General features: G+C 51.9%; 1 protein-coding gene across 2 annotated transcripts in view; it reads right to left on the reverse strand.

Annotated features, from left to right (window-relative positions):
• LOXL2 (lysyl oxidase like 2) overlaps positions 1-22,020 on the reverse strand; it is a 92,759-nt gene that overhangs the window by 4,442 nt on the left and 66,297 nt on the right. For both annotated transcript variants that reach the window (XM_023216731.2, XM_023216732.2), the window contains 6 exons: positions 18,615-18,766; positions 16,041-16,208; positions 13,109-13,274; positions 8,731-8,974; positions 1,965-2,080; positions 695-831 (listed from right to left, as the gene is read on the reverse strand). In XM_023216731.2, coding sequence (XP_023072499.1) covers positions 695-831; positions 1,965-2,080; positions 8,731-8,974; positions 13,109-13,274; positions 16,041-16,208; positions 18,615-18,766 — 983 coding nt within the window. The remainder of the gene's footprint in view (positions 1-694; positions 832-1,964; positions 2,081-8,730; positions 8,975-13,108; positions 13,275-16,040; positions 16,209-18,614; positions 18,767-22,020) is intronic.

The following is a 22,020-nucleotide window of genomic DNA, read 5'->3' on the forward strand; positions in this document are numbered from 1 at the left end:
CATGCCGCTGTTTTCAGGAAGGAGGGAAGCCAAGGCCCCCGGTTCCTCCTCAGGGCTGGCCTTCCGCCCAGGCAGAGTATGTGGGAACAAACCCCGGCAACCCCTCTGACGAAGAAGCCACCTGGCCAGGCTGCCTCTCATGTTCCGTATTTTATTCTTATAGATTTGCTTTGTCTTGAGAATGGCCCCTTCTGCAGATCCTCCTCTATGAGGCAGATATTTCCAGAAGAGCTAAATCATAGACACTTGCGAGCGACTGGCTCTTTATGAGTTTGTTTTCAGGCTTGACAGCATAGACCAAGGCAGGCTAGGGCCATAGGAGAAACAGGGATGGTGGAGAGAAGAGCTCCACAGGAGACAAGAGGTGGGGGTTGCCTGAGCATCGATGGAATAAACTGGCCGGAGGAGCAAATCTAGCCTGCTGATGAGTTTTGATTGGCATGCACCAGGTGTTAACTAAACCAAATGTGAATGTCTCTGGCGTCTCTGGTCCTGTGCACCGTCTAATTCTCAGGCCCCCATGCCTGACATCGTTGGGTGTACTGATGGACTGTGATGGCCTCTGGGGGTAGCACCTTGCCCTTTAGACAGCCTGACTTCCATGCCCCTGTGTGGACACCAGTGGGAAGGAGCCTGTGGAGGTGGCCTCCCCTCCTCCCCCCGGAGGGCTGGAACCCCTTCCTGCCCACCTCACCTGGAACAGGTAGTCTCCAGGGGGCACGTCAGTGATGTCAATCCACTGGCAGTCGATGTCATGGCGGTACATGTCCCAGCAGCCCATGGTGATACCCTGATCGCCAAAGTTGGCGCACTCGTAATTCTTCTGGATATCTGCAGGTGGGGCAGAGGGCAGCTCATCACCAGGGAGCCATGACCCCACTGCCGTGCCCTCTTCCTGCTCCCGAGGCCGCCACCACTGCTTCATCTGGGCTCAGCATCCCACCCCGCTGTGTGGGCTGCTCATCTGTTCTCATTTCAATAGAACCCCCCAATCAATTCCCTACCCACACCCTGCCTCTTCCCTCAGGCCAGGCTCAAGGTCCCCTTCCTCCATGAAGCCCTCCCTGACTACTCTGATCCACCCTGGCCTTTCTGTGACATCCTCAGCCTGGGGATAACTGCATGTGTGTGCACCGGGGAAATCTCTGGTGCCTGTGGTTTAGCATAACACACGGGTCATACTGTCTGTCTCCTCTAGAGGATCAGCTGTTAGAGTGTAGGCCCATGTCTCTCTGACACTTACATGTTATCTGCACATGGTAAGAGGTCAAAACCTGTCTGCTGTGTGATTTCATGGCAAGTCAGTGGCGGGCCGCTTCAGTGAAGAACAAATTAAACACACATTTATTGAGAAGCTGCCATGCCTGGACACTGCTGTCAACAGTGGGTCTAGCAAGAAAAACCGACATGTCTCCCCATGAAGAGCCCCCGGGGCTGCAGGTGCACTAAGAGGTGATCACAGCGCAGGTGCAGTGACCTACTAGAAGTGTGAGCAGAGTGCCACTCCTGCCTGGGAGCACGATTTAGAGGGGGCATTTGAGTTAGAATTGAAGGGTGAGAGCCTGGTGTGGTAGGGACACTTGGCAGTGGGACACCAGAAAAAGGTTGGTGGCAGCCAGAGTGGGAGGGGCATTGAGATCAGGGTCTGGGCCGCTGAGCCCAGATGGAGCAGGGTCCTGATCTTGTCCAGTCTGGATCTTGTCTGGATCTTGTCCAGGAGGCCCTGTGGACCGACCAGTGCCTGTCAGCACGGCTCTGGGGCATCCGGGTGCTCCTGGAACCAGGTCATGCCCATGCCCCCAGCACCTCACTATAGCTAAGGAAGGTCCAGGTGGGGAAAGGTGGCAGTGGTCAGAGTGACACAGGGTCAGGGCCAGGCCTGGGCTCCAGTCAGGTGATCGTGGAGACCGGGGACATTCGAGTCCCTCTGAGGCTCCCCATCCCCCCACTCCGCCCACAGATACCTCCTTCACATTCTGTGTCCTCCAAGCAGAAGCTGGCCTTGTGGCCCTCTGCCACCTTGGTGCCGTTGAGGTTCAGCAGGTCGTAGTGGGTGAATACCTCCATGCTGTGGTAGTGCCTGGAGTGAGAGAGATGGCCTGGAGGTCAGTTTCTGGAGCAACTGCTGCTTGCAAGCAGACGCCTGGCTGGTGATTTGCCTCTGGGAATACTTTGAGGGGACCAGAGGGGGCCGGGTGGGGAGAGGAGTGGGTAAGAGGCCTGAGGAAAGGAAAGCCAGTGCTTCAGAGGCAGCCTCAGGGCTCTGAAGTCAGACCGCTGCTCACCTTGCTAAGCCTCCGTCCTCTCCTCTGCTGAACGGGAATGCCCGTTGTAATGCATGGGGTGCTGTGGGTACTGGGGAGGTAGCGATTAGCCGGCACTGCATATGACAAGCACAGAACTCCAGCTATTGTTTTCAATAAGCGTGCAACTGGCTCTCACAGCCCCTTCCTGTTCGATGCACTTTCTTTGGGGTAATTTTAAAAACCCACATTTTGATGTCTTTTGAAATGGAATAGGGTAGGGAGAAAAACCAAAGGGGAAGAGGCATGACTAAGGGGGAGAAGCAGAAAGAACAGGAGCATTAAGGAATAGAAACTGTGGACACGCAGGTGCCCCAAGGTCACGCCTGTGCTTCAGACCCGGTCAGGAAGGGCCTGCAGCTTTGCCTCCAGCCCTGGGAGGTGAGCAGCCAGTCTGTGCTCCTCGCATAGTGCAAATAAAGCAGGGAGGAGCAGAGAGACAGCTGGGAGGCCCTCTGGGAAGGAGACATTGACTCATCCTCGGGGACACACACCAGCGGCAAAGGGAGGCATGTCCCTGGGGGTTCTGGGAGTTCTGCAGGAGAGCTTGTGCAAGCAGGCTGCAAATCCCTTGCCGCTGGTTTACATAACGACGCTCCCTCTCTTCCCTCGGGAGGAATTGAGAACAGATGCAGAGTCTTGGAACACATGTGCTTGGTTTAGAATAGCCCTTGGTTCAGAATAAACAAGGGAAACGGGGCTGGGGCTGTCGCCTGTTGCTGCGGGGCCTTCCCGAAGCCTGTACTGCCCAGGCCCAGGGCTGAAGGAAGCAGGCTGTCTTAGCCTGATCCCAGCCTCCAACGTGCATGTCGCAAGTGTCTGCAACTATTCCTATACGCTTGTCTCTGCCATCACAGGGACATTCGGAAAAAGGGGGAAACTGAGGAACGAGGTGCCAAGTCATGGGAGCAGAGTCCCCTGCTTTGTTGGTGCAGGATCTGAGCCTCCTCTTCGGCAAAGGGGAGAGGGTGGCTTTGCCTGCTCTTGGGGCTGCAAGATTAAGATGAATGGCGTCAAATAACTAACGCGAGGCTGGTAGCACGTGAGTACTCAGGACTTGACATACCTGTCCCCTTCCTTGTGACACTCCCATCATAGCAGTCACAGTAGCAGGATTTTTATTACCTCTACTACCACTGCTGCTATGACTCCGAGGCCGGCGGGAGCTCCTCACTTCCCCAGCCCCCTGCCCTTGGCCTCAGGTTTCCTCTGCTGTGTACGGGTGGTGGGGGCACGGGGAAGACAGCAATGAACAGGATAGGTTTCCTGCGAGGAAATTCGAGGCTCTCTTCCCTTCCTCCTGCATTTGCCTGTGCTAAAAATATCAGGAGTTGCTAAGTTGGGCTTCCCTCGGTCACTCATGTTTCTGGGTAAAATGACGTTGAGCCTGAGTTCCAGAGAACATTCACAAGGAGGCATTTTGTGGCCGTGGAAGTGACGACTTTGAGAAAGTCTATTTTGGCTTCTTGAAGGAGCAAGAAGAGACATGAGGTCTGACTCACTGCCTAAAAAATGTCTGCATCGCTCAGAGAGGGGCTTATGTGACCATGTTTACCGGCTGGAAAGACTGAAGAGAAATAGGTTGATGCTCCGTTGTCTAAACAGAATTCAGACGGAGCGCACAGACGGACTCTTGTAAGGCTGACCCCATCCCACTCCTCGGCTTCCTGCAGACTTGATTTAAATCTTCCCTAGCTTCAGTTTTTCCCCTGCAAACACTCAGAGGGGAACAGCTGGTTTCACGGCCTCCCAATTTTCCCTGGCTTCTGTCCTGAGCATCTTCGCTTTGCCTCTCGGGCGTATGCAGTCATCCCTCCCTAGGGCCACATCTCCTTCCCAGCTGCCTGGATTAGAGCCTAGAGCCCCTCCCGCCTAGCAGCACTACCCCCCCATGCCCCCCCGGAAATACAGAGCAGGACTCTGGGGAGATGGGACCGTGAGTCCTGGCGAGGAAGGTGTTCCTCCTCTTCCCAGGCTGAGCTGTCGTGACCCCTGGACGGCTAGGAGGGGACTGGATCCCTGGGGTAGAGTTAGGGAAGCGTGGACTTGGAAAATCCAGAACGCTAAGGGGAGAGAGAGCCTGACGCTTGGCGGAGGTCATTGTGATCTGGACAAAAGGAGACACAGCCTTCTACTGTGAGACTCCAGAGCTCAATGCTTTTTTGTTTTTTTTTTTTTTTTTTGAGATGGAGTCTTACTCTGTCACCCAGGCTGGAGTGCAGTGGTGTGATCTCGGCTCACTGCAACCTCCGCCTTACGGGTTCAAGCAATTCTCCTGACTCAGCCTCCTGAGTAGTTGGGACTACAGCGCACGCCACCACGCCTGGCAAATTTTTGTGTTTTTAGTAGAGATGGGGTTTCACCATGTTGGCCAGGCTGGTCTTGAACTCCTGACCTCAAGTGATCCACCCGCCTCGGTCTCCCAAAGTGCTGGGATTACAGGTGTGAGCCACTGTGTCCACCCCAGAGCTCAGTGTCTTAAGACATGGCACTCGTCAAGGGAGGAGGTGTTGGATGCAAAAACGAATGGCAGATAAAGCTGGTTCAGAGAAAGATGGGAGAAGCAGGCATGTTCTTTGCTGTCCTAGGTCGTTGGTGGCCCCAGTGAAACTCCCAGTCAGAACCTCGGTGCCCTTTGCAGAGGAGATGCTTGCGCGCGACATCTTTTCCCACCCCAGCCACATGCCCCCAGGGCATCCGGAATGGACAGTCCTGGAGGCGCTCTGCCACGGTGGGGACAACACTCCTGTCCTCGTTTCAGAGAACACTAGGGATGTTTCCATCCTGGGAGGAGATGCCAGAAAGGCAGAGGCCCTCCTGCTCGCTCCACTCTGCCATCCCCCTGTGCCTAGCAGCCCCTTGGCAGGAGCAAGCCCCACAGATGAGATGAGGGCCTCAGATTGGCTCCCAGGGGCCACATCACATCTATGGGCGTTGATCCTCCCAGGAATCTGCGCCGCACATGTGGTAGGCAGGGTGGAGTGAGAGGAAGTCTCTCCTCTTTGCAGCAATGCCATCCCTGCCCCGGAGGACTGTCCTCTGAGCTGCAGCCCATTCCCCCTGCTTCTCCAACTCCTAGCTCCTCTCCTGGGGCTCCCCCAAGGTGGGAGAGCCAAGCCCCTTGGCCTGTGGAGCCTGTTGTGCATCTGTGCCCCCTGCTCTGTCCTGTCAGAGCTGTGGCACATCGTGCCAGTTGAGCAGCGGTGGCCCCACAAGAGGCAGGAGAGAGACGCATGGAGACCATCAGCCAGGGCACAGTGCACATGAGAGAATAACTCTGGGGGCACTTTCCTCCAGGTCTGCTTGTCGAGGAAATTTCCAAGGGGGCCAATCTTTGTGTTTCAGCCGAGGGCTTTCAAAGAACAGAGCTCTCTTCCCTGAGGTAGCATCAATTAAATTGGAAATGGCATTTTTTTCCCATTCCCACTAATTTGAGCCAGGGTTCTCAAGCCTGGCTCCGGATGGCCTTCAGAGTGTCTGCAAATCTGCTGACATATGCTATTAAACTTTTAGAAATATTTGTTTTGAGGAGAGGAAGAGCCAGCTCTCATCAGCTTCCAAAAGGAACCCAACAGCGGTTGGAGGCCAGGATCCTGTTCCTCCCACAGCACCTGGAGAAGTCACCTGGAGCTCGAGGGACTCCTCTTAAGGTTCCTAGGATCTTATGGTCATCGCTTCTCAGCTATGGACCAGGAGGGGGAGACCAGAAGGTACATGTACTCAGCATGTCCTTCCTTCCCCTCCCATCCCCTCCCAAGCCTTTGACTGGAACATCTGTAAGCAAAGAAATAAAATAGACCACAGGAAAAGCAGGGGTGGAGGGGGGTGGAGGGTGGCGGGGAGCAGGCAGGGAGCCAGAGTCCCCAGATCAGAAGAACATTTCCAGGATGTCGCCATGTGCCTATTCTTAGAGGAGACCGATTCCTTGGAGAGTAAGTACATGGCACAGGGAGGTTCCTACCATGTAATCTCTGGGTGGGCCGCCATATGCAGGGCTGGGATGCAATTATCTTCTGCTTATAGACCCATAGGCAGTGTCAGCCCCTGCCGCCCAGGGCTTCCACCCACAAGTTCCCCAAAGGGAGCCAAGCACCGATACCGTCATGACTTTAACTCTACTGACTTACACCCTGAAGAAGACTGGCCTACTTCTCTATAAAGACCACGCCTTCTTGGGCTAATTAGGACGTTCAGAACATTCAACTGTTTGAATGGAAAATCAGCACCCCTGAATTCTACCATAGTCCTTTCTTGGGAGACTAGTGGAACAACTCTATCCCAAACTGATTGGAATGGAACCAGGTCATCAGTTGCGATATGGAAAAAATAAAAAAATAAAAAGCCAAAGATAGATTTCTGATGAAGAGTCAGCAGACAAAAAAGAAAGAGCATGTGGGTTGGAGTCAGATAGGCACGAGCCGGGATCCCCGCTCTCTGCAACTCCTAGCGTTATCTTGGGCAAGAAATAACTCCAAGCCTCTGTGTCCTTTTCTAGGAAAATGAGGGTTTCCTGAGCCCGACACTTAGAAGGGGGCAGGACATGTTAGTTCTGCCCGTAACAGTGATGACCACATTCCAGAGCTGCAGTGGAGCCTCCACATCATCTAGACAAGGGCTTCTCAGACTTCAGTGTGCACATGGTCACCTGAGAATCCTGCTAAATGCAGATGCTGATGCGTAGGTCTGCAACGGGCCCTGGGATTGGGCAGGTCCCAGGCTCTCAGGTGGTGGCAGATACCTCTGGTCCAAGGACCTCACTTTGAGAAGCAGGGATGTGGTGCAAAGGCTCGGTTGTATAGATGGGCCATCCAAGTGTGGAGAAGGGCACTGACTAGGCCACATCTGTAGCCCCTCGGGGGCTTCCTGCTGTATTGAGTGGCAGAGGCCCCTCCCTTCCTTTCCAAGAGTGTGCCTGCTTCTCTTCCCTCTACGTACTCAGCTGAGGTCTGAGCAAGAAAATCCCTGGACAGGCAGAGACAGCAGGTTCTGGATTAGATTAAGAGTCCAGGCAAAAAAGGGAAAACAAAGAAATAAGGGAAGGTAAGAGGATGAGCAGATGGCTTGTGGTGGCTCTAGCCAGGGCTGGCTGTGGGATTTCACCCTGTTCTTCTGTCCTTGTCTGGGATTTGCAGCGCTGGGATCAGGTCCACAGACTGACAGAGCTGGAAGGGACAGGCGAGATCCCAGGTGATGTGGCCCAGCTGACCCGACATTATGCAGCTGGCTAGAAGCATGGCTGCGTTTAAAGATCAAGTCTCAGGACTCTTGGGCCTAGACTTCAGTCTCCACATCCATTATCTTCCTAGAGGTATTTAAAATACATACCAGGCCGGGCGTGGTGGCTCAAGCCTGTAATCCCAGCACTTTGGGAGGCTGAGACGGGCGGATCACGAGGTCAGGAGATCGAGACCATCCTGGCTAACACGGTGAAACCCCGTCTCTACTAAAAAATACAAAAAAACACTAGCTGGGCGAGGTGGCGGGCGCCTGTAGTCCCAGCTACTCGAAAGGCTGAGGCAGGAGAATGGTGTAAACCCGGGAGGTGGAGCTTGCGGTGAGCTGAGATCCGGCCACTGCACTCCAGCCTGGGCGACAGAGCAAGACTCCGTCTCAAAAAAAAACAAAAAAAAAAACAAAAAAAAAACACAAAAAACCAAAAAAACAAAAAAAAACCAGTACATGGAATATATAAATAAATAAATATATATAAATATATAAATATAAATAAATAAATAAATATATATATTTTTTTGTTTTCTTGAGACAGATTCTCACTCTGTCGCCTAGGCTGGAGTGTGGGGGCATGATCTCAGCTCACAGCAACCACTGCCTCCTGGGTTCATGCCATTCTCCTGCCTCAGCCTCCCGAGTAGCTGGGACTACAGGTACCCGCCACCATGCCCGGCTAATTTTTTGTATTTTTAGTAGAAATGGAGTTTCACCGTGTTAGCCAGGATGGTCTCAATCTCCTGACCTCGTGATCCACCCGTCTCGGCCTCCCAAAGTGCTGGGATTACAGGCTTGAGCCACCGTGCCCGGCTGGGAATATTTCTAAAGGAACTCAGAGTCCAACAACTACAGAGCCTGGAGTACCTGGCAGCGCACAAACCTGTGGACATACTTGGAAACCATGGGTTGAAGGTCAACAAGGAGAGTATGGGCGCTCAAAACAAAGTGTGTTTCCTGATGTTAGAAGTGTTGGAGGCAGGAAGAAGGGGCGGCAGGCCAGGGGAACTTGGAGTGGAGAATGGCTTCGGGAAACGTGACAGCCAGTGTGGCAGACATAAGCCCCCCACTTAGGAGGATCCTATCTCCAGGCCATGCAGCCTCTTGGCTCTAAGTGACCCTGGCAACTCTGAACTCCCATCTGGGTCCCGCAGGATGTCCACCGGGCAGCTTAGCGGGGAGGGTGGTGAGCCAGTCCTACCTGTGACAGTCATGCCAGATCCACGCGTGGCGGCCGTTCTTGGGCCGGAAGTCGGACTGGCCATTGTTGTGGATCTGGGAGGAGAAGCGCAGGAGCCGGCGGTAGCCCGTGGTGGGGTTGGTCTGCGCGGCTGAGGCCGAGAGGCAGTTCTCCTCCATGGCACACTGCAGCATGAACATGGGCCGGTCCTCCAGGTAGGTGGTCTGCTGCACCATCTCCGCATTGAGGACCAGGTCTGGGGCGGCTGCGGAGGACGGCATGCTGGTCAACAAGGCAAGAGACCCCTCCCCAGGGCTCCCACTTCTGAGTCTTGAGCTGGGGCAAACCCCTCTCCTGCCTACCACGACCTTCTGGAATGGCTCAAGGGCTCCTCAAGGTTACCTTCTTGTTTAGCAAGACCCTAAATTCCTCTTTCCCTCTGCTGTGAGTCCTCTTTGACAACTCTTCAGTTATCAGTGCAGATGAGCCAGATGTTGAAATTTCCAGCTAAGCACAGACCATGGTATGTTAACAGATCCCGCGCCTCGTGAGCACTGAATGTGAGGGATGAGCACATGGGGGTTGATTATATTATTCTACTTTCAAGTGGCTTCATATTTTCAATAACGAAATGCAAAAAACGACAGTAACGATGTGATTGTTCTACCCAGAGAGAAAGCACCTCTCATACCTTGGTCTGCTTCTTCTGGAAATGATGTATTTTCCAACATGTATAATATTGTATGTAGAGTTATGGTGTGCTAATACTGTTTCCCTTAAAATCCATCTTGACATATTTTCACGTTGACATATATCCATTACAGCACATTCGTTTCATGGCTACATAATATTTAATTCCTAGTTCTATCTCATATGTTTAGATATATTGGCTGTTTGGAATTTTGCAGTTACAAGGTGTGATAAACACCCTGTAGTAAATCTGTGCATATAACTTATTTTTTTCCTTTAGAATATATCTCTGTAAGGGAAACTGCTAGGAGAAAGCACTGTCTATTTTTAAGTCTCTGATTCCTATTGCCAAATTGCCTTCTTAACAGGTTCCTCCAGGTTCCACGGCACACACTGCTGCCTTACGTGGGAGTCTTCCCCAGGTGCCTGTCTTTTACAACGCTTGATTGACTCAATTAGCGCACTGCACAGAGCAGGTGTTAAAAGAATGACTGATGGCTACAATCTACGTTTACTAAACAATTGTATTAGGAAGCTTAGCTTCTTTGCAAAAGGAGTAACCGTAGGCTTTACCTTTAAAAGTGAGCTTTCAGTGAGCATTTGTAGTACCCAGAAAAATGCCCTATATGAATCAGTGATCACAAGATCCTGCCATCTTTTATTTTGACAAGTTGCTTGTAAATTTTTTTTCCCCTAGACTGCTTGGCAGAATTGCTTGTAAATTTTAAGCAAGCAGAGTCTGTGAGTTTTGCTTCCCTCAAGTTCACCAGCACATGGAGGGAGCTCTGTCTCCCTTCTTGCCCTCCTGCTCCAGCCTTATAGGCTGCGGCAGAGCCCAGCGGGTTCTCAGTAAACCCTGTGCGCTCACTGGCACCTGAAGGAGCTGGCATCCTCTAGAGAGCAGATCCACTCGCGGGAACCGGGTGTGGAACTGAAGGGCAGGGAAAGGGTGCACACAGATGGCATGTGGGGTGGGGCATGGAAGCCGTAAATCAGGAGACTCCCGTTTACTGACAAGTATTTCTTCTTGGAGGCTATGCAAGATGCAGCATTGCCCTGCACCCACTGTTCTGGGTATGCTGATTTTTATGAGGGTGTCATGTGAGCCTCTTATTAGTTGACAGCTCCTCTGAATACCTCCGAGCTGAGCACGGGGGTCTCCACTTGGTCTCTCCCTCTAGCTGGCGAGGAAAGAGATCGTTAATGTACCACGTTCTGTGCTTAGCTGGGAGCCTGGGACCTGCAATCTCAACACCTGCCATGGGCTGGGGACTTGGCCTCCCCTGCATCCAGCAGGCAGCAGAACTCCTAAGTGGCATCCTTCCACCTACCCATGGCTTGAGTATTACGATGCACTGTGCTAGGCTCTCTGGACAGAGCTGAGCAAGGCAGAGGTGGAACTACCCTAGACCCTAGCAAGAGAGAGACATACGCAGCAAGAGAGAGACATACGCAGCACATAATAATGACTACTGCAACAAGAGCTGGCAGGAGAAATGCGGGGTATCATGGGAATTGTAACAGGAGGAGCCTGTCGGGTGCGTGGTCAGGAAGCTTCTTTGGGAGAAGTTGTGTTTTAGTTTTTCTCTGAAGGAGGGGTGGGGATTTGAGGAAATAACACTAAGGATGAGGTTGGGACAAAACACACAGCCTGTGCCAGGCCCCGGCAGCACGAGGGAGGGTCAAAGCCAGTGTGGTGCAGACACTGAGGACGGGTGGGGGTGGCCTGGGAGGAAGCCGGACAACACAAGCCCTGTGTGAGCCCCTGGTCACAGAAGTGCAGTGGGACCCTAGGGTGGGATTTAAGTGGAAGGTGGTCTTGGCTCTGGCTTTGGGGAGGGGAGAGGAGGGGAAGCCACCGCAGGGGCACGTGTCACTGTGAGGATCTCCTTTGCAGTGATGCTGTGTGGAAGGTGGTCATCTGGACACAGGCAGCAACAGTGGCAGGGAAAGACAAAGAGAAGGTTGAGAAAATACTGAAAGGTAAAAATCAAGAGGGAATGGACATGGGAATGGTGAGGAAGAGGGAGAATCAAGGAGGATGTGTAGATTTCCAGCATATGCAATTGGTGGGGTGAGAATAAGATATCATGAAGGGTTGCTGAAGAATTACTTTATTTCCCTGAATACTCTAACATGCATTTGGCCAGAGGAGCCAAGCGCTGTGTTCCTGGCCCCAAAGGCTACTGCCCCGCTGCAGACACTCCCAGTGATGCTTCAGCCTAAGCTGTGGAGCATTCTGAGAAATCGCCCCACGAAACTCATTTTTGGATCTTCCATGAGAATCTGAGGGCATCATTCATCTCATAAATCTCAGTCCTCAGAGAGAAATTCCCTTTAATCTCTAGAGTTGTGGGCTTCTCTTGACTCATGGGTTAGTTTTCATCTCATAGGCACTGTTAGTTATATTAGTGACCAGTTTTCTCTTTGCTCTGGCTGCTAGGAAGCTCACTGTGAAATTAATGACCTATTCATAATAAAGGTATAGAACCCCCTAGTACACATTTTTAAAATTAACCCCTCCCTGGCTCCATTTTAAGCCATTACCATTTTTCCAGCACCTGTCTTTCATCTGTTTTTATTTTATGCTCTCTTGAATTGTATTTAGGTTTGTATTATCTTAATTTCCTTCTAGAAAAGATGGACTATTGCAAATATAAATTGATAAATAAAGAAAAGTTCCCCGACAGGGGAGTGGCTGTTCCTCTCTGCTGGGATGCTTTCCCTTGGGGAGCTGGTAAGGTGGTGATCTCACCATCTCTCCTCTCACACAGGATGTGATAGCTTATGATGTCTGCCCAGAGAAGCCTGCCCTGAGGTCCTGCTTTGTGAGGGCTAGGAGATGCTACTGAATATAAAAGGGGTTGGTGGGAGACGCAGCTGCTGGGCTCAGTTCAATCCCTCATTCTCTGTGATGGCAGGATGACAGTGCATCTTTGTTTACCAAGCCCTTGCGCATATTGTCACACTCGATTTCTATTTTCTAGGGAAAACTACAACTATAGACCACAGAGGCTGACACACTTTTCCAAGATCAGCCAATAAGGCAGGCTCTGGTCTCAAGTTCTCCGGCCAGTATCTGGGCCTCCCAATGGAGATGGCTACGTGTGGGTTTATATTATAAGGCCAGGAAAGGGAGGGCAGGGTTTGGGCTCAGGAGGACAGCATTCCAAAAGGTAGTCTACTGCTCCTCTTCTCTCAGCGTGGGAGGGAGGCTTCAGGAAGTGGGTCATCCTGAATCCTGGCTGGCATTCCCTCTATGGGCTCAATCTCTCCAGGACTCCCAGCGAACCACCAGGCAGCTAAGTGACCTCCAGGGTCTGAAAACAGGAAATGCTCCACGGAGGAGGCGGAGGGAGGAAGCCAACACCCATGGAAGGTGTCATCGTTCTCATTTAACTGGCATGACGGAGGAGCTCTCAGTCCTGTAGTCTGCCCTGGGTCACTGCGGTAGCAGTGATCCTGTGACTGAACCTGGGCTACAGACTGCAGCCCCTCCCTCCCCCTTTTCTCCCCACTGTGTCACAGACAGCGATCTGTGGTTGGGGTGCGGTCATCTCTCTTGCCCCCAGTTTTTCTCCCTTAGGATTTCATTCCACCTTTCTCTATTGCTTGGCTCATGGCAAGGCTTCAGAGTCTCTCGAGGAATAACTGGTGGGACTCTGGTCCCCTCGGGAGCCTGGTGGGGAGGGAGGGGAGGAGCTCTCACTTTCTGAGCAGGCAACTCCGGCCCCGTACTGCACTCCGCCCTGGGGGCAGGCCACGTCCTCCCCGTCGTGCCGGCAGTGCGCCAGGGACAGCTCCGTTCCCGAGCACTTCACTCCGCTCATGACCACTTTGTTGGCGTAGACATCTCCGTGCCAATACCAGGTCTCCTGGAAGAACCAACAAAACAAATGGTGGGTACATCACCTTGAACTGTCACTTTCTCATATCCTGTCAACTTGCAGCCTCACAAAAATCCCAACCTTTTATGATCCCATTTTTCGAATGGAGACAGCACAGAGAGTCACCTATCCAAGCTGTGCAGTTAGTTGGTGGCAGAGTGGGTGGGAATCCAGGTCTCCTGACCCTAGCACTTGGACTCTGTCACTCTCTCCCTCAGGGAAGTAGAGCTAAGGTTGTGGTCAAACACTGCAAGGCTGCATGTCAGGAATGCCAGGTGCACACAACTCAGGTTGCCTCCTTCCTAGTCCTGAGCCAGGGCAGACATTGCTAATCAATCACTGCACTCTCTCCTCTAATCCCAAACCCATTCGGGATTCGGATCTCAGAATCCTTCTCAACACAGAATCCTTCTCAACACAGTGCTCCAGGAAGATGCCATTGGTTGATTGGAAGTGGCAGGAGAGAAGAAATCTATTTGCATATGTCAATCGTTAGACATGTTATAAAGATGAACTTCTGAATTTAGACTTTTCCCCAGTTTAAAGAGCAATTAATAGAGCAGTTCTGCACAGAAGCTGAGGAGATCCGAGGCTTAGGATGCTGGGATTTATTTGGCTCCTTTGCTCTATGCGGCTTCAAAATACTGTTAGGATTTACTCTCATACTTCAGAGAAGTTTCGAGTAGAGAAAAATGAGGAGCAGAATGGGGGCCGTCAGGTACAGAAACGGGATGAGCACACAGGTGCTGTGTTCCTCAGGTCTCTCGGGCTTGGATGCTGAGGCAGGATTGGAGCTCAGAGAGGCCTTCTCGGGATCGTCAGAGACAGACCATCAGGATAGGAAGGGCCTTGGAAGTATTTATATCTCATCTAAGCTCTCCTGTGATGGTTCATATTATGTGTCAACTTGGCTAAGCCACAGTATCCAGATATTTGGTCAAGTATGATTCTAGATGTTTATGTGAGGCTGTTTTTAGATGAGATTAACATTTTAATCAGTAGACTTGGAGTAAGGCAGATTAACCTCCATAATATGGGCGATTCTCATTCAATCAGTTGAAGATCTTAAGGGGTTAAAAAAAAACCTGAGGGCCCCCAGGGAAGAGGCCATTCTGACCACAGACTGACTTCAGACTCAAGCTGCAACATCAATGCTTCCAGCCTGCTGGTCTACTCTGCAGACTTCAGACTTGCCAACCCCATAATTGGATGAGCCAATTCCTGAAAAGAAATACCTTTCTTCATGCTGTGTGTGTGAGATATACACACACATATATAAATACACATTCATATATCCTATTGGTTGATAGCGCGCGCACGCACACACACACACACACAAATACACATTCATGCAACCTATTGGTTCTGTTTCTCTAGAGAACTTGACCAATGCCCACCTCCATCCTCCAGATGAAGAACTGGGGACTTGAGAAGGGATGGGGCTTGTGATCCGTGGCAGACTTGGTACAAATGTCAGCCCCAGGCCAGTTTCATGACCCCGGCTGAGGCCTAGGTGTCTTAGGAATGAGCTGACCGGGAAGAAAAATATCTGGACATAGACTCCCTTGAAACGTGGCACTGTTTTTCCACTCTCCTTGGAGATTTAGAGAGTGCACTGGCTTGTCATAAACAGTATTAGCAGAAACACTGCGTTGCCTGGGGAAGCTGAGCTCCCAGAGGGCGTAAGCAGCTATTTCAAAGGCCTGCCCCTTCTGGAGGCTGGAATGAAGAGCCACAGGGCAGGGGACCTCGGGCAGCTTCTGCTCAGGGCTCAGGACCTCCCATCAGAGCGACCTGGACCCACCCAGCCCATGGGAGACAGTCAGGCTCAGCAAGGATGCGGGAGTTCTCCTCTTCTCTCCCTAAACCCCTTTCTTAGGTCCCAAGAAGGGCCACTGGGGAAGGAGAGCTGGAGTCAGGATTAACAACACAAGAGGAGGGTCTCCAAGCATCTTCCCATTCTGTAAGCTGCTTGCTTAAGGGAAGTGTTTAGAGCCAGGATACTGAGGACTTGGGATTATTCATTCCACGTCACATGGAGGACAACTGAGGCAGGGAAGGTTGGCTGCTTTGCCCCAGACCATTACACAGCCAGCTGGTGGAAATGTGTCGAGATTAGACCCAGAGCCTCCTATTTTGTTGCTCCTTTGTGATGGGGGTGGGAGGGTGGGAACTAGGACCAGAGCTCAGCTGTTCTCAGCTGAGTCACTCTCTCTTTGGAGAAGGGGAGTTGGAGGAAGTGCAGATGATGTGACAAGTCTGGGAGATTACCTAGCGTGTCAATGGGAGAATGCATTAGGCACAGATGCCAGTGGAGAAATGTGTTCAGACCAGAGCAGGCTTCCAAGGGAGAAAGCTAAGGTGTTTAGTGGGGGTTGAGCCTTGGGCCACCTCCCTGAAGGACTGAGTTGCTTCCTTCTGCACAAGGCACATCAGCACCCCTCCAGGATCAGCCTTGAGCTCAGGGTGAACCCCAGTGTGCAGTGCAGGAGTGGACCATGAAAAGCAGAGCCCAGCCCCTCATTCTGCAGCCAAGAAATTGAAGCAGAGGTGGGAGCGACCTGCCCGAGGACTCAGGCCTGTAAGGAGCAGCGCGGTGGCCATAGTGAGGCTCCCTGCCTCCAGATCCACGGCAACTTGCTCAGTCCTTCCTGCACGGCTAGGGAAGGTATGTGGGAGAGGGGGGCTGACTGAAGACACTGTGGTCAGACTGCACAGAAGATGAATGCGGGGTCTGAGGCCGGGGCTTCTCACCTGGAAGGCGTTGCTGGCGAATCCCAGGCCCAGCTGGCGGCAGACCACCATGGCCTCCACGATGCCCCAGTTCTGGCCACACACCATCCCCCACACAAGGGACCCGTTTCTCTCCACCAGCACCTCCACTCGGCCCTCGTAAGGATTGCGGCCCCCGTTCAGGCGCAGCTGCAGACACAAAGGAAGGCCACGGTCACCAAGAGGGACAAGGGAGCTTCCCCCCTACACTGCCATCAGCCCCAGTGTCCTGGAGTCCTAAGCCAGGTGCTGCTGCCCGGGACACACACACTCAGATTCAGCAGCACTCTTGGCAGCCCCCTGGTGGCAGTGCCATGCCTAGCGTGGTCTTTTTTTTTTTTTTTTTTTTTGAGACGGAGTCTCGCTCCGTCGCCCAGGCTGGAGTGCAGTGGCCGTGGCCGGATCTCAGCTCACTGCAAGCTCCGCCTCCCGGGTTCACGCTATTCTCCTGCCTCAGCCTCCCGAATAGCTGGGACTACAGGCGCCTGCCACCTCGCCCGGCTAATTTTTTGTATTTTTTAGTAGAGACGGGGTTTCACCGTGTTAGTCAGGATGGTCTCGATCTCCTGACCTCATGATCCGCCCGTCTCGGCCTCCCAAAGTGCTGGGATTACAGGCTTGAGCCACCGCGTCCAGGCGCCTAGCGTGGTCTTATAGTGAGGTCCCCACCGCAGGCACCCTAAGCAGCTGGGGAGGCCCAGTGACTCCACTGAGCACCACAGCAGAAGCTGACGCTGCTCCCCAGGAGCCTATCAGTGGGGGCTGCTCTTTGGAAGGATGGTGCTCTCGGGACCTTGACATGTTGGAATCTCACAAGACTCCTGCCTGGGCCCGTTTCTCTTTGCCACAACCCCTACCTGGCAGGTTCCAGAGCCTGCTGGCATCTTGTCCCATGGGTCCCCTGCTGGTCTGAGACCCACGTAACCAGCTGCCTGTTTGACAACTCCACTTGGTATCTCAGAGATCACAAATCTGAACTTGTGTTTTCTCTTTACCCTAAATGACTGGGTGTGGCCATGTTCCAATACAACTTTATTTTAAAAAACAGGCTGGGTATGGTAGCTCATGCCTGTAATCCCAGCACTTTGAGGGGCCAAGGTGGGAGGATCACTTGAGCCCAGGATTTTGAGACCAGCCTATGCAACACAGCGAGATCCCATCTCTACAAAAAATAACTTTAAAAAATGAGCCAGGTATGGTGGCACACACCTGTAGTTACAGCTACTCGGGAGGTGGGAGGATCCCTTGAGCCCAGAAGTTTCAGGTTGCAGTGAGCTATGATCATACCACTGCACTCCAGCTTGGGCAACAGAGCAAGACCCTGTCTCAAAAAACCAATGAATAAAAAACCAGGAGGAGGGGTGGGCTTAGCCACACATCATAGTTTGCTGGGCTCCTGAATCTGCTGTTATTCAAGCCAGAAACAGAGGAACAATTCTTGACATCTCCCACTCTCTTATCTCATATCCTATCAAAGTCTTCACCTGTGGGTTTTATCTCTCGTCTCTCTCCAACGCATCCACTTTCCTCCAGTCCTTCCCTACCCTCCCTCATCTCTTGCCTGAGCCAGAGCAGTGTTCCTGTTCTAGGTCCTAAAGCCAAGGCAAGTCTCAGAGGCTCTGGCTGCAGAATGTGGCTGCCTCGTTGCCTCTGGGGCCAGGAAAACACATGGTCATCAAGGGCACTTCCCAAGGCTCCAAGACGTTAAGGCTGACCAGGCCTACGATGGCCTCCATGACAGAGAGAAGGGTTGACTCTTCCGGAAGGCATGTGGACACTTCATGCACTGGGGGGCTTTTCCCATTTTCCAGAGAAGACTGGAGCGCACAGTGTAGCTGGCATGCAGTTCTAACTCAGCAAAGGACGCAGCTTGCTATTCCCAGGGCCCCACGCAGGGCGCCAGCATCCTGGAAAGCGTGCGGCTTTCTGGTGAGCGGAGTCTAACCTCACCAATGACAATGGAGCCTATGGGACTTCGTGGTCAGCCAGGAGCCTCTGTCCTCACCCTCTCCACCTCCTCACCCAAGGAGGATGCCAGGGAAGGTCAGGCCCTCTCCAAGTCTCTTAAAACAGCCCAGGCATTTCCCTTTTCCTGTTCCTTTGGTTCTCAGTGGCAGCAGCACAGAGTTTTAAAGAACGGAACGAAGTGTGTGGCAGCCCAGTTTTTTTTCTGAACATGAATAGAGAAAACAGAACGCCTCCAGCCAGCAGAGCACAGCCAGGCTGCACTGTGTTTTGATAAGGATATGGCTAGCCGGTCCCACGCCTGTCTTTGGAGGTGGTGAGGCAGAGGTGAGGTAACTCAACTCAGATGTTAACATGCAAGGAGGCAGGGCCTTTCCAGCTCACACTGCACACAGGGGCTTGCGCCTGCTGCCACGCCAGGGCCAGGCCCGAAGTTCAGAGGGAGAACGAAACACTGCAAATGCCAAGTGGCAATGTCTGCAGCAGTACTAGCAACAACGCCTGGTCACTTCCTGGGTTCACCCCAGAGCTCTGTGGCTATACTTTCTGCGGCCTCAGTTATAGTCCCCTCTAGGTGTCCAGTCCCCTCACCTTTTTCTGCAAGCCCATGGCAGGGGTGTTGCATCTCACACCAGCATCCTCCTCATGGTTGCAGCCCTGAGACTCGGCGTTGAACTTGCAGTCTATGATGGATTTCTCATTGCCTGTGCACTGGATCTCATTGAGGTGGATGGGTCCAATCCCTGCAGAGGAAGAATAAACAGGCGCTATGAAAGCTTTGGAAGGAAACTTTCTGGATTGGCAAGAAAGCCCTGGACAATAAGAACATGCCTTTCCCATCCTCAGAACTCTCCCCACTGCCTCTCATAATCAGCTCAGTGACCCAAGCCTCTTCTCTCCAGACAGAACAGTGCCAATTCTCTTGGGATTCACTTATCCCATAAGAGCAAATAAAGTTTGCTACTAATTTGCTGTGTGACCTTGGCTCATCACTCAGCCTCTCTGAATACCACTTTTCTCTCCTTCTTTTTCTAGTCCAAAGGAATTGGACTAGAATTATATGTTTCCTTCCTGACTTTAATGTTCCATGCGTTTATGAATCTCAAAGGTACGACTATTGCTGTATCTGTAAGGGTCCCTGCAGGAAACAGATGGCATGTACAAATTGGATTGAGTTAGAAAAGGGGATTTTAAAAATAAAGGTATGGATGCAGTGAAGGGAAATCACAGAGCACAGTCCAGTACTCAGGAGCTAGTGATACAGGCATAGATACCATGCCTGATACCCTCTGCCTCCCTGCTAGGGCTGTGGATTCAAAGATGGGCTGTGGATTCAAAGATGGGTAAGGCAGGCCCCTGCCCCGAAGAGCTCCCAGTTCCCGGGGGAGGCAGAACTTACACAAAGGCTTGTGATATGACATGGTCAGTAACAAAGATGAAGTTCACAACAGGTGCTCTGGGGCTCAAAGGAGGGCCCCTGACTCTGCCGGGGGGTTCTGGAGACGGCTGGTATCGAGGCTTACTGAGGCCAAAAACCAATCTAGATCAACCCATATTAGCAGGCAGGAGCCAAGTCTCTATTTCCTTGGAAATTCATAAATGATGCTTCCAATTCCTTGGAATGTTATAAAATGCATAAAAACACATTGGTGATGGCGGCTGGAAGCATCGAAGGACTAGCATGGAAAGGCTGTGACAAGGCACCAATCCTAATCAGAGCCCAGGAAGCAAGCAAGGCCCACAGTTCATGGGCACAGAGACAGTCAGGAGAGAAAACCTTATGTTGGGAAAGAGCAGAAGGTTCTGTCTGGGAAACAGCTGGGCTGATCTGGTCCAAACGCCCGAGCTCTCCTCCCTCTCAGGAAGCCCTCGCTGTCTCCTGCCTCCTGGACTGGCCTCTTTCCGCCTCCATCTAAGGAGAAGCCTGCCTTGAAGAAAAACCTCCATCCTCCTTCATGGTGCAGCTTGAAAGAACTCCCACTTGTCTGAACTTCTGCTTGTTACACATCTTGCTCAAGCGGCAATGAGCTGGGCAGGCAGCCTGAGATTGAATTCAGCTTGAGGTTGAAGATTAGGTTGAATCCTTGGAGAGTGATAAAAGCTTTACCTCTACCTTCCTCATCTGTAAAAGGCCAATTAATTATAATATGTGTTTTGCCAGGTTGGGATTTTTTTTTTTTTTTTTGCAGGGGGCGGTGGTGGGGGGAATGAAGTCTTGCTCTGTTGCCCAGGCTGGAATGCAGTGACACGATCTCGGCTCACTGCAACCTCTGCCTCCCAGGTTCAAGCAATTCTCCTGACTCAGCTTACCAAGCAGCTGGAACTACAAGTGTAAGCCACTGTGCCCAGCTAATTTTTGTATTTTTAGTAGAGACGGGGTTTCCCCATGTTAGCCAGGCTGGTCTCTTAACTCCTGACCTCAAGTGATCTGCCCGCCTTGGCCTCCCAAAGTGCTGGGATTACAGGCGTTGAGCCACCAAGCCTGGCCTGATTAAGGTTATTTCTTATTTCTCCCACTTGACATAAGCTCCTGGAGAGCGGAGTATTTGTGGAATAAATGAATTCTCCATTCCAAGATCCAGGCTGAAGAGCACTCAACCAATGTTTGTAGATTGCTAAGACTAGAGCTCAAGACTGGACAGGACAGGTAAAGCCAACTTAAGAGCCTAGCATGCCTCAGACTCAACTGGTTGGTCTCCTTCTGGCTGAATTTCTATGTAAACTTGCGTGGCTGTCTCAGACATCTGGGCATGAGGCCCTGGGGGGCAGGGCCTCCCTCCTGAAGCACGTATACCCATGGTGCATCCAAGGAACGGCACAGAGAAAGAGGCCCAGCGTGGCTCACCCTCTTCCTGCCCCACTGAGTTCCGTGGGGGGTTGGGCAGGGTGGAAGACGCTCCGAAGGACACCAGACTGGGCATCTGGCTTCAGCGTGCCCATGGTGTCTGTGGGCTTCTAGTTCCTTCTGCTGACCTGGGCTTGGCATTCTGCACCTTGACCTGCAGCTGTCACCTACTCCTGGGTTCTGGGGCACCCCTGAATTGCTCCTCCTCATGGTGCCTTCCCCATCTCCACCTTGGCTCTGTTCTTCTCCACATACAAACCCCGGCCTAGGTGACCACAAGGCTTGAGGCAGAATTAGGGCGCGGTGGAAAAGCCATGTCTAACATCATAGAGCAGTGTTATGGCTTCCATGGGTCCAGGCCAATGAGCGGCCTGAACTGTCAACTAAGCTGGTTACAATCAGATTGTAGGAAGCACAAGGGAACAGAACAGGACATGTCACGGGTTCCGCATGTTGTAAAGCTAAGCTCCTGTTTAGAAAACCTTTGCTGGAGTTTTACATGTCACATGCATTCCTTCTTGGGGATTGCATGCAAAAGGGTTTTCAAGCCACTGCTGTAAAACTGGGGAGCCGCCCCCTCCAGTACAGGAGCCACCAGCCGCATGTGGCTATGGAGCACTTGAAATGTAGCCAGCCAGTTTGTCTACTCAGGAATGCAGACAAACTGAGATGTCTGGTGTCAAATACATCCTGGATTTCAAAGACTTAGCACCAAATATGCAAATGATCTCATTAATAACATTCATATTGATTACATGTTGAAATAATATTTTGGATACACTGGTTTAAAGAAAATACGTTATTAAAGTTAATGTCATCTTTTTAAAATTGTGGCTACTAGAAAATGCAAAGTTACATGCGTGGTTCCTGTTCTATTTCTTTTCTTTTTGAGAGAGAGTCTCGCTATGTCACTCAAGCTGGAGTGCAGTGATGTGATCATGGTTCACTGCAGCCTACCTCCCGGGCTCAAGTGATCCCCCCACCTCAGCTTTTGGAGTAGCTGGGACCACAGGTGTGTGCCACCCTGCCGGCTAATTTTTCTTTTCTTTTCTTTTCTGACAGAGTCTCCCTCTGCCGCCCAGGCTGGAGTGCAGTGGCACAATCTCAGTTCACAGCAAGCTCCGCCTCCCGGGTTCACGCTATTCTCCTGCC

Source organism: Piliocolobus tephrosceles, chromosome 7, assembly GCF_002776525.5.
Source record: "Piliocolobus tephrosceles isolate RC106 chromosome 7, ASM277652v3, whole genome shotgun sequence".
Classification (NCBI taxonomy): Eukaryota; Metazoa; Chordata; class Mammalia; order Primates; family Cercopithecidae; genus Piliocolobus; species Piliocolobus tephrosceles.